General features: G+C 36.8%; 2 protein-coding genes and 1 pseudogene across 3 annotated transcripts; 1 reads left to right on the top strand and 2 right to left on the bottom strand.

Annotated features, from left to right (window-relative positions):
- The first annotated feature begins 358 nt into the window (after positions 1 to 358).
- Positions 359 to 6,093, top strand: LOC103486369 (coatomer subunit delta-like). Of its 2 annotated transcripts, XM_008444297.3 has the most exons (12): positions 359 to 712; positions 1,203 to 1,275; positions 1,870 to 1,909; positions 2,126 to 2,349; positions 2,803 to 3,045; positions 3,162 to 3,339; positions 3,849 to 4,153; positions 4,597 to 4,792; positions 4,873 to 5,026; positions 5,322 to 5,384; positions 5,469 to 5,565; positions 5,758 to 6,093. In XM_008444297.3, the coding sequence occupies exons 2-12, from the start codon at positions 1,273 to 1,275 to the stop codon at positions 5,845 to 5,847; spliced, it is 1,593 nt and encodes a 530-aa protein (XP_008442519.1). In that variant the 5' UTR covers positions 359 to 712; positions 1,203 to 1,272; the 3' UTR covers positions 5,848 to 6,093. The 2 variants fall into 2 exon arrangements, with proteins under 2 accessions (XP_008442519.1, XP_050940182.1); XM_051084225.1 differs by lacking the exon at positions 5,758 to 6,093 and having other exon boundaries at positions 5,469 to 5,682.
- A 310-nt stretch (positions 6,094 to 6,403) lies between these two features.
- Positions 6,404 to 9,525, bottom strand: LOC103486370 (L-type lectin-domain containing receptor kinase IV.2-like). Its single transcript, XM_008444298.3, has 2 exons — positions 9,322 to 9,525; positions 6,404 to 8,647 (listed from the first exon to the last, which is right to left on the bottom strand). The coding sequence occupies exon 2, from the start codon at positions 8,633 to 8,635 to the stop codon at positions 6,512 to 6,514; it is 2,124 nt and encodes a 707-aa protein (XP_008442520.3). The 5' UTR covers positions 8,636 to 8,647; positions 9,322 to 9,525; the 3' UTR covers positions 6,404 to 6,511.
- A 138-nt stretch (positions 9,526 to 9,663) lies between these two features.
- On the bottom strand, positions 9,664 to 11,679 carry LOC103486368 (L-type lectin-domain containing receptor kinase S.4-like; annotated as a pseudogene).
- Positions 11,680 to 11,684: the final 5 nt, after the last annotated feature.

Raw genomic sequence — 11,684 nt, forward strand, 5'->3', positions numbered from 1 at the left:
ATAATATTAATACATTATATTTGATGTCGTTTGATATTATGTATGTGTTTGAAATAAATTTAACTATTATTTCATAAGGAAAAGTTAGAAATTTACAACTACACAAATTTCACACATTCATTCATTTCATCCATATTAATACGTTATATTGGACATCGATTTAAAATTAAGATTTATTATTTTGTTACATTCCAAATAATAAGGAGAGGTCAAAGAATTTGAGGCGGAACGACTATATTATAATATTTTCATGATTTTTTGAGCTATGGTTTGATAATTTAACTAATTATTTTATAAGAAAAGGTTATAAATTTACAGCCACTCAAACTCTACACATTGATTTATCTCAACGATACATTACATTGGACGTTGATGAATATTAATTAATTATTTATTTATAAAAATATTTATTTAATTATTTTAGGGTTTAAGTTTTGATTTAAAAGAAATGTTTGAAATTATAAGAATTTCCTTTTGTTTATTGGGATTAAGCTTTTAATCAAGAATTTCAGAGGGAAAGAAAAGGGGAATTATTAAAACGAAGGCAATTGGGCGTGAGCGTGAGCTCGTTCGTTTTCTTTCTTCCGGCCGACCGGCGCTTCTCGATTTCATTTCGAAGTTAAATAGATCACTCTCTCTTTCCTCCGCGTTCCTCAATTTAGATCTCTCCCTTGTCGGTCAACAAACTTATCGATTCCGCAAATCCTCCCTGGTTTGAGTTTCTCTTTCTCTGTCTGCTGTTTGTTGAACTTTAGTGTTGGTTTGTTTCTTCTTTTAATTTTGTAAGATGGATCTGGGTTTGTGTGCAATTTCCGTAGCTTTGTTTGCCGATATGTTCTGTACATTATATGCTTGCGAACTTGGATCTGCTGTAATTTGTGTCTCTAGATCGGCTACATGATTTTGATTGTTGATTAATAGTTGCAGTAGTTTGTCGGAATAATTAGAGTTCCAGCTTCAGATCCATTACTTTTCTTCTTTCCCCCTCCCCCCCTCCCCCGCGGATTTCGGCCCGATCTCAAGGACCTTCCGTTCTCTAAGGTCTTTCGTAGTATAGTTCTAACTGAAGTTAAATAGATATCATGAGTATACATTAAGAGTTAGAGCATTTTAAATATTCAAACATTTTAGAATAAGCTCTTGAGGTAATCTTTTTTTTTTCTTTTCTAGTAAGAGTGTGACTAACGAAATTTCTTTTCTAGGTGCGGAAGACACAACTTCTCTTATCTGTAGTCGGTGATTGTTGATTTGCACTCTCATATCTTTAAGAAAATGGTAAAGGCATTTATGTTATTGAACCATTTGTTGTCTCTTTTTGTCCGCATTCTTATGTAACTTTATATGCAATTATCCGTAATATTTTATTTTTCTGAATTTCTTTCTCCAAGTGCCTTTTTGTTTTGACAAGTTGAAGTTCATGAACGTCGAGGGGGTGAATTCAGCTATGCTATCATACAAATTTTTGTTTGGATATAGTGTTATATATTCTCAAAATCATTTCATTATTGTGCCATTCAGAAAATCTTAATCAAGATGCTGGATAGTTTCTAACTTTTATTATGCCATTCAGAAAATCTTGTGAGTATTTGAGATTAATGGATCGTGCTAGATATATTTTGTCTGGCATCACTGAATTTGATATTATTGCACCCTTTAATTTATTTTAGGAATTATGGTAGGAACTGCATGAGCATCCTGCTTGTGAAGATTATTAGTGATTTCTCTTTTTTTTTAAGCTGGATTTATTATGTATTTGTTGCATCTCTTTTTTTCCCTGGTGGCGTGCTTTTGACTTTCGATGGGTTTCATGAATTTATCTTTCTCCTGGCCCCTTATTTTCTTTTGACGAACATTATGTATGTTGCTTAGGTTGTTCTTGCCGCATCCATTGTTAGCAAGTCCGGGAAAGGTGAGATATTTTCTTTGCCATTCCACAACATTATTTTTTAACTTTATCTTTTGTAACGATGATTTTCATAGTTGGCATTTTACACTGTATGCTCATTGGCCTCTCTCACACGGGCACAAACACACACCTTTTATCCCTTAGATTTTATTTTCAAGTCTTTGATAAATTTTAGGTAGTACTTACGAGGCTGTCTTTTTGTATGTTTTCTTTTCACAGTTCTTGTTTCTAGACAGTTTGTTGATATGTCTAGAATCAGAATTGAGGGCCTTCTTGCTGCTTTCCCAAAGTTGGTTGGAACTGGAAAACAGCATACATATGTGGAGACAGAAAATGTTCGCTATGTTTACCAGCCAATAGAAGCTTTATACCTGCTTCTTGTAACAAATAAACAGAGCAACATCCTTGAAGATTTGGACACCTTAAGGCTCCTTTCTAAGCTTGTATCCTTATTTTGAAATGGCCTATAGTTATTTCTAGTGCTTTTAATGCTGATCTTGTGTTGAATTTGGGTATGCTGGCTTGTGGTTCCACTGCTTCTTCCATAAAAATTTGGGTGATCTTCAACTTCAAATTAGTAGTAAGTCAAGGGAACCAACAAAGTTTGTTAAATCCATATTGACGATGTATTGTATAAGTAAACATTAACTGTAGACTGCAAAGGAAAATAAAATTTTATATAGTTCATTATATATGAAACAAAATCAAGTCTTTTCTGGTAAGGGCATATGTTTTTCATTTTTTATTAGAATATTTTTTTTATGTATGATAATAGGGGTGCCCTAAAAATTGTGTATGTGTGGGAGTTTTGTTTGCACAGTAAGATAGTTCTTTACTAATGTTCGTGTCAAACATGCTGAGAATGGATTTATGCTGGAGTCCTTAAGTGATTCTAGGTACCTGAATATTCACTTTCTATGGATGAAGAGGGAATCTGCAAAACAGCTTTCGATTTGATTTTTGCTTTCGATGAGGTTATTTCTCTTGGGCACAAGGAAAACGTGACTGTTGCCCAGGTTAAGCAATACTGTGAGATGGAAAGCCACGAAGAGAAGTTGCACAAGTTGGTATTGCAGAGCAAGATAAATGAAACTAAGGATGTCATGAAGCGAAAAGCAAGTGAGATTGACAAAAGCAAGGTATTTTTTACATGCCCTTCATCATTCTTTTTCACAACTGAAATACAATTTTCAAAAAACAATTCTTTTTCTAATAAAATAAAATCAAAGTTGATAATTTTCCATATATATCGCAGATTGAAAAGAATAGGGGTGACAAAGGAGGCTTTATGTCTTTACAGTCTATGGGATCAGGAAAAATTGATAATGGTCTCGGTGATCTGGGCATATCATCAGGTGGTGGAGGTGGTTTTGGTAGCAGTTCTGGTTTTGGATTGGGTGCTGATGTTGAGTCCTTTTCTAGCAAGCCTAAAGGTTGCCTTTATTTGAATGCACGTTTGTTGAATGTTGTCTATGATGAGTTTTGTCAGTTTGTTATGCATATTTGTAAGGAGTCACTTGTCCTTGTGTCAACACCATATTATGATGTTTTAGGGGCGTTTAGGATAAAAATTGGTTATTACAGCTGGATTATAGTAATTTGTGTTTGAGGTATATATTATTTTAGTTTAGATTACAATAGTATGTGTTGGAGGTGTAAACTACTTTAGTTTGAAAAGAAAATAGTAAACATTGTAGCATAAATAGTAAAAACAATAGCAAAATAGTAAATACTGTAGCAATTTGGGTTTTTGAAATAGTGTCTACCGAAGCTAATTGAGAACTTTTAAATAGAGTTTACTGTAGCAAGATGTGATTATAATAGTCTTAGTTAATCCTTACGCCAAACACTCCCCTTAGTAAATTGTCATATAGCTAATGGCCAATTAAGGTTCATGTACTAAGTGGACACTTACCATTTTACCTTGTATGTCTGTTATTAGGCCGTCCACTTTCATCTGCTACAGCTCCTCCTAAAGGCCTTGGCATGCAGCTTGGTAAATCCCAAAGGACCAATCAATTCTTGGAATCTTTGAAGGCAGAAGGTGAAGTAATAGTTGAAGATGTACAGCCAAGTGTTGGTTCATCTAAATCAGCTATCCCACCCCCAACTGATCCTGTTACTCTATCTGTCGAGGAGAAACTCAACGTGTCCCTGAAACGAGATGGGGGAGTTAGTAACTTTGACCTTCAGGGAACAATGTCCCTGCAAATTCTTAACCAAGAAGATGCCCACATTCAAGTTCAGGTACGTGGCTCATACTAATGATGTTGTATAATAGACACTACTACTTCTCTAGGTGATTGGTATCCCCAACACACATACTGTAGAAAATCAAGCTTAATTGTCTTGCTGTAAAGTAGGAATTGATAAGATTGTTTTCTTGTATATCCTATTTCCATAAAGATTTAGATTGATTGCCTAATTCTAGGTCTTTCATTGTAATCTCTTATGGTTATAAACTTTCCATCAAATGTGTACGAAGCTAAAAGATTTTCATCATTGGATTGTTCACAACTTTGGCACTCGGAACAATTTTGTCTCTAAATTTGTTCATGTAGTATTTGAACCACCTATCGCCCACTACGTTTGGTCTCATCTTGTGTTCGTATGATGTTATTGCGATTTGATTTGCGAAGCTGGTTTTGTTACTTGTTTCACTATCTTGATTCATTTTGCCTTGTTTTCAGATTGAGACTGGTGGGAATCCTGGCATCCTTTTCAAAACTCATCCTAACATGAATAAAGAATTATTTTCCAATGAAAATATTCTAGGCCTGAAAGACCCGAACCGGCCATTTCCTACTGGTCAAGGTAGTGATGCTGGAGTTGGTCTCTTAAAGTGGAGAATGCAAAGCACAGACGAATCAATGGTACCATTAACAAGTAAGTTCGAACCCTTCTCATACAGATACTGTTTTGTATATATTTTAAAAGCTATACTTATGAGGCTTCTGTTGTTGCAGTCAACTGCTGGCCCTCTGTTTCTGGAAACGAAACCTATGTCAGCATTGAGTACGAGGCTTCATCAATGTTTGACCTGCGGAATGTTGTCATCTCAGTGCCTCTTCCTGCTCTTCGTGAGGCACCTAGTGTAAGGCAGATTGATGGAGAATGGAGGTATAGATTCATCTTTACTCTTTTAGTTTTCACCTGGTTTATCATGACTTCCATAGATTCTTTTAACGAAACACGTCTAATCAAATTAATTTTTCTAAGATTTTTTTTTCGTCTTTAAAAATGGGACATGGCAAAAAGTAACAAGTCTCAATGTTGAGACCTTTCGGAAAGGAAAAGTTAAAAATATTAAATGATTCTAATGAAGCGTATCCAAATCACTATCCTTTTGAATTTAAAGCCCCATGTGCCCAGTTCTTTCCCTATATTTTGACATCTGTTTTTGCTCGACCTGCAGGTACGATTCCAGAAATTCTGTCTTGGAGTGGTCTATAGTTCTCATTGATAACTCAAACCGCAGGTATGTAGTGTTTGGCTTCTTTCTGTTACCCTACTATTACAATTGCATGAATATGATTTTTTATTTGTTCCATTTTCTTGACAGTGGATCAATGGAGTTCGTTGTCCCTCCAGCCGATTCATCCGTATTTTTCCCCATTTCTGTTCGGTTTTCAGCCACTAGCACATTTAGTGACATGAAGGTTTATTCTTGTTTTGCCCTCTACTTGAAACAAGATATTACTTACGTACCTCTTGATAACCATTATTATCGCAATCATCATATCTGTTCTTTTTCGATCTAGAAATCCCTATTGGACTGACTTTTTCTCATTCTTTATTTGACATTTACTGCATTACCTCTTAACATTGGTTTTTAAACTCCACTGTTGCAGGTTGTCAACATTTTGCCTCTTAGGGGCGGTGCTCCTCCCAAATATGCTCAAAGGACACAGTTGATTACGGAAAATTACCAAGTTGTGTGATTGGCGATGCCTTTTTTATTAAAATTTTCCCGACATTTTGCACTGAGAAAAATCGTAGTTATTTGGGCAATTTACTTGTATATTTACTGTTTTTGAATTTATTCAGAACTGGAAGCGGCCATATGATGATTCATTTACTTTTTTATTTTGTTTAAAGGATGTTAGAGTCGGAGGACATTGCAATATCATGTTGCTTAGTATATCACCCATCAAATTATGATACATAATCCTTGTTGCCAGCTAAAATTATCTTCTCTAGGCGTTTTTTTTTCCTCTTTGGAAAGTGTTTTAAATGGTTGATGTCTTGATAAATTATATTGGAAGATTCGTAATTAACAGATATTATATACTCGAGTCGTTGTATAAACAAAATGTATTAAAGTGATAAATACTTGATTTAATATGTTTTTAGAGGTGATTGATTTTGATCTTGTTACAAATAAAGTTTGTTCCACATCGGCTAAATATGGTGAAAATTTTGTGAGGATGGATATAGAGTCAAGATGATGAGCCTAAAAAGGAATTCTCATTGATAGGTTGTTTGAGGAGAAAATGGTTGGAAATGAAAACAAACTTTAGTAGATATATATCTATTATTACCTATTTTACATCGAATACATATGTACTTGTCCTATTAATTAATGAAGTAATTTCAATTTTACATTCAACGGCCACCTGACAGAAGAGACTGCGCATCAGAAGAATGGGCAAAACCTCTCTCAAATGAAGAAGTAGAATATGCAATAGCTTTATCCAAAAAAGAATTATACGACATGGCAAGATCATCAAAACCTTCAAATCCACCACCACCGCCTAATGTTTCTATAGAACCCATCTCTGGCATGACAGCATCTCCTTCCAAGTACTGCACAATTTGCCTCATGCTTGGCCTCGCCATTGGATTAGATTGTGAACACAACAATCCAAGTTTCAGAACCATTTCCATCTCCTCTGTCACATATTCTGTTCCCAACTTTGGATCTTTGGCCTCAACAATGGCTCCTCTCATCCAACATAACATTACCCAATCCACCAATATTACATCTTCCATCATCCCTCGAATCTCTATTGGCCTCTTTCCTGTTGCTACTTCCAGCAGAAATGCCCCAAAAGCAAACACATCCATTTGAGTCGTCGGTCTGCCGGATCTCGTGTGCTCTGGAGCCAAATATCCGAGTGTTCCTACAATATGAGTTGTTTGAGGGTCTGTTCCATGGTCATACAGTCTTGCCAAACCGAAATCTCCTAATCTTCCATTTAACTCATTGTCTAGTAAGACATTACTGGCTTTTACATCTTTGTGAATAACAATTTGCTCCCATTCTTCATGCAGGTAAAGCAGCCCTGAAGCCACTCCTTTTATGATTCGAAATCTTTGGCTCCAGTTCAAACTTGGATTTGGTTCGTTAAACAGGTACTTGTCCAAGCTTCCATTTGGCATATAGTCATATACTAAAAGCAGCTCTCCTTTTCGTCTACAGTAGCCTAAAAGTTGTACAAGGTTTCTATGACGAAGCCTCCCAAGACTAACTATCTCAGCTACAAATTCTTTCATTCCTTGTCTTGATTCATGAGAAACCCTCTTTACAGCTATTTCAAGTTTTGATTTTGGTAATACACCTTTGTAGACTCGTCCAAATCCTCCGGAACCCAAAATTTCTTTTTCTTTAAATCCATTTGTAGCTGTGTATAAGTCTTTGTATTTGAACCTATGAGGTCCATAATCAAGCTCCCAATCTTCGAGCAGCTCGGCGAACTTCCTCTTCCTTCTGATAACATAAACAAAGCCTAAAATAACCAATAAAACAATCCCTCCAGAAATTAAAGGCAACCCAATTGTTAAAACTTTGGATCTATGTTTTTTCTGAGGCAGCTTTGGAAGACGAGAAATGTCGAGACTTTGAGCTTGTCCGTTTAATCCGAAACTCCAACCTAAAATATAATGGGAAGTTGAAACAGAGCCAGTGGAGGATGAAAACCCGACGAACATGGAAGAGTTTTTTATGACGGACGAAAGGTCCCAGGAGTAAGAAAAAAGTGGAATTTTGGGTTTGGGTATGTTAATTGGTGCTAAAGTTACATTGATTTCTTTGTTGATACCATTATATTCGATCCAAACTTGCATTGGTTGGCCACTTATAAGAGTCAAATTTCTGAATTTCTCATTGTTGTAAGGATAAAACCCAGCAGTTGCAGCTTTCTTAGAAATCAACCCATTTATATCTATACCAACATGATTCGCATCGATATCTTGCAACTCTAGATTCTGAATTGTGTCGAGTTCTACAGCGAAAATATGGTTGTTTGTGTTACCGCTGTTGTTGCCATTAAAAAGGCCAAGATGCTGACTTGGCTCAGCTCCGGGGAAAGTTTTCGTAGGAGCCACCACAAAGGCAATCCCATGGCCACTTAGATTTGGGTATTCAGAAATAATGGCAAAGACAAAAGTAGTTGAGAAAGATGAAACGCCATGAGAGAAATTGATAAAATTTACAGGATTTGGATAAAACCCATGGCCAATTCTTTGCCTGGTCTCGTTGGTCAGTTTCAAGAGGCCATTTGAGGTAACAACAGCCATACCATCGAGTGATAGATTTGCAGATTGGAAGCCATGGAAGATGAAATCAGTACTACCTTCAGAAGCAGCTGATGAGACTACTGAGACTAGAAGCAGAGACACCACAATTGAGAGATTAAAAAACATAGGGTTTTTGTTCATCTCTCTTCGGTGGAACCGAACATCATAAGCACCATTTCTTCGTAAGGGACGACCAAAATTAGAGGCCATAGCGATGAGAAACTTGCAGGAACCCATTAAAGACATTATCAAGGAATTTTGATGAGAGACTTCATAATAAGTATAGTAATATAAATATTAAATTTATCTCATTTGTTTTGATCAAATCATCAATTGTGGTATCAAACCATTGTCTAAGATGTTCTGAAAAAAATGTTACAGAACACATTGCTATTAAGTGCTAGTTTTTTTTCTTATCTATATATATTCAATATGGAAGTAAAAGTAGAAATTTTTTAAAAGGAGAAACTTTAGCAAGAAGTTTTAGATTTAAACAATGGGTTCTACATTATTGGTATATTTATAACATAGCATTTGGCCTTTATTTATTTGTTTTTGTTTTTAACAACCCCTATTGATTCTTTTAAATAATAAACAATAGTTTTCTTTCTAATCACAACTATGTGTATTGTGTATATGTGATTTAATTAAAATGGTTGACTAAAATATTTATATTCTATTCCAAAGAAAGACAAATAAATCCATTAAAATTTAGTTTCTGGGTTATACAAATTACGCCATAAATTCATAAATGTACGTAACATTTATTTTATAATGCTTATTATATCAATTGACTTTGAATTTAAAGAGTAGAAAGTGATTAAACAAACAAATACATGTATACATAATCATGAAGTGGTAGACCAAAAAAATAGTTAGGAAATTAGAGAGCTTACTGTTAAACTTCACTTCGATATCCCTTCACAAAAAATGACCACTTTTGAGACGAGGATGATCATGAAGGACTCCTTTTGCACAATTATTCTGACAAATTATTTCTCTCTATCATTTAGGGTTTGGTTTTTTGGTTGAAGATGAAGAGAGTTAGACATATGAGATGGGGGAGGAAAGCTGAAAGAGAAAAGAACACAAAAAGGAGACGACTAAGAAAATTATGGTCAATCTTGGTTTGCTATTATTCGTTTACTTCTTCTCTGGACCTATCATTATCTTTTCTTTCTTTCTTTCCTTCTTTTTAAATTTTTTTTAGAGGTAAATTTTATTTTGCATGCATTCACTTTGTAAAAAAATATTGAAAGTTGAAGAGTAAATAATGTTTTCGATTACAAATTGATATCAACTTCTACCGTCGAGAATCGAAAGAGACGAAGTGGATAAAGAAGCAAAACTGATGTCTCTGTTTTCACTCCACGAATCCACAAATTCATCAACTCCTTCCACCATTCTCGGATCCGTAATCTCGTCGGGAACTCCAATCTCACCGTCCAAACACCGCATCACAAGACGCATACTCGGCCGCGCCGCCGCCGAATCCTTCGAACAGAGCAACCCCAATTTCAAAATCATCACTGCCTCAGCCTCATTGAAATCCCCCTTCAATTTCTCGTCCATTACTTCCAGTAATTTTCTCTCTCTGTACTTCTCCCAAACCCAATCCACCAGCACTATCTCCTCCGGCACCGCCCTCGAGCCGATCGGCCGGCGGCCGCAGGCCACTTCAAGCACGAGTGCGCCGAACGCGTAAACATCAGAGCTGGTTGTGGCTTTTCCGGTTCTGTGCAGCTCCGGCGCCAGGTAGCCGACAGTTCCGACGACCCGTGTCGTTGTCGGGTTCTCGCCGTGTTCGTAGAGTTTGGCGAGCCCGAAATCGCTTAGTTTTCCGTTCAGCTCGTTGTCGAGTAAAACATTGCTGGCTTTCACATCTCGATGAATGACCACCTTTAATTTGTCAACAATAAAGATTAGAATGAAATAAGAAAAGTAAAAAACATAGTATAGATTTAGAAGTGATCTAATAACCTGTTCGTATCCTTCGTGCAAGTATAGGAGGCCGGAAGCAACGCCGTTTATGATCTTAACCCTTTGTTTCCAACTCAAAATCACTTTTGGTTTGCCGAATATGTAACTATCCAAACTCCCATTTGCCATAAACTCATAAACAAGAAGCAGATCTTCATTGCCACCATGACGACACCATCCCAGTAATTGAACCAAGTTCCGGTGACGAAGCCGACCAATGATTGTGATTTCCGACATAAATTCACGGAGGCCCTGCTTGGATTCGTGGGAAATTCGCTTCACAGCGACGTGGGTTTTTGAATTTGGCAATGTTCCTCTATAAACTTTTCCAAATCCGCCACGTCCTAGTAGCTCTCTGTTGCTGAATTGTTTCGTTGCTAGTTCCAGTTCTTTGTAAGGGTACCGATGCGGTCCAATTTCAAGCTCCCAGGCTTCGATTATGTCTACCTTCTTTGTGATTTTGTAAAGAGTAAGAAAGATTCCAGTTATGACAATCAAAATGATCATAATTGAAATCCCAATTGCTAAATCAGAGTATGTATTCTTCGGCCCGGGAACCGAAGGCAGAGAATCAATATCCAGTGACTGGGCCGGTCCATCCATACTGAAACTCCAACCTAAAAGATAATGAGAACTTGAAATAGAGCCCGTGGCGGCTGAGAACCCAATGTACATGAACTCCAAAAGAATCGGAGAGAGATCCACATTAAACGAAAGAATTGGCTTCTGGGGTTTGGTGGAAAACGGAGAAAGGGCCACCGTGAGGGAATTTACAGGGGCATCATAATCAATCCAAACTTGAATTGGTGCCCCACTTTTTAGGTTTATATATTGCTTGGTATTCCCGTCGTTAATGAAATAAGAGGCTGTAGTGGAGGCAGTGGAGATCATACTGTTGAGATTAACTCCAATGTGGTTGTCGTCAATGTCCTCAAACTCTAAATTTTGAAAGGTGTCCAATTCAATGGCAAATAAATGGTTCGAGGGGTCTCCGAGACTGGTCACATTGAGAAGGCCTAAATACTGAGAGGGAGACGCATGGAGGTTTTTGGAGGGCGCAATAGTGAAGGCGAGGCCATGGCTACCAAGACTCGGTAATTCGGTGACAATGGCGAAAACAAAAGTGTAGAGAAGGAAAAAGAATTGGCGTTGGAAGACTTTTTAAAGCGAACAGGGGATTCGTAGAACACATGGCCCTGTATAAATCCGGCATCGTTTGTGAGGGTTAAGAGTCCTTTCTCTTCGATTTTGGCGATATCCGGTAGGGATAAGTTGGTGG

Source organism: Cucumis melo, chromosome 4 (genome assembly GCF_025177605.1).
Source record: "Cucumis melo cultivar AY chromosome 4, USDA_Cmelo_AY_1.0, whole genome shotgun sequence".
Classification (NCBI taxonomy): Eukaryota; Viridiplantae; Streptophyta; class Magnoliopsida; order Cucurbitales; family Cucurbitaceae; genus Cucumis; species Cucumis melo.

What these genes read in the sequence shown, in the direction of transcription:
- LOC103486369 (XM_051084225.1), top strand. An exon ending in ATGCCCACATTCAAGTTCAG is followed by an intron (nt 4,154 to 4,596) that starts GTACGTGGCTCA and finishes CCTTGTTTTCAG; the next exon opens with ATTGAGACTGGTGGGAATCC. An exon ending in ATCAATGGTACCATTAACAA is followed by an intron (nt 4,793 to 4,872) that starts GTAAGTTCGAAC and finishes CTGTTGTTGCAG; the next exon opens with TCAACTGCTGGCCCTCTGTT.
- LOC103486370 (XM_008444298.3), bottom strand. Translation starts at nt 8,635, where the DNA reads ATGGCCTCTAATTTTGGTCGTCCCTTACGAAGAAATGGTGCTTATGAT.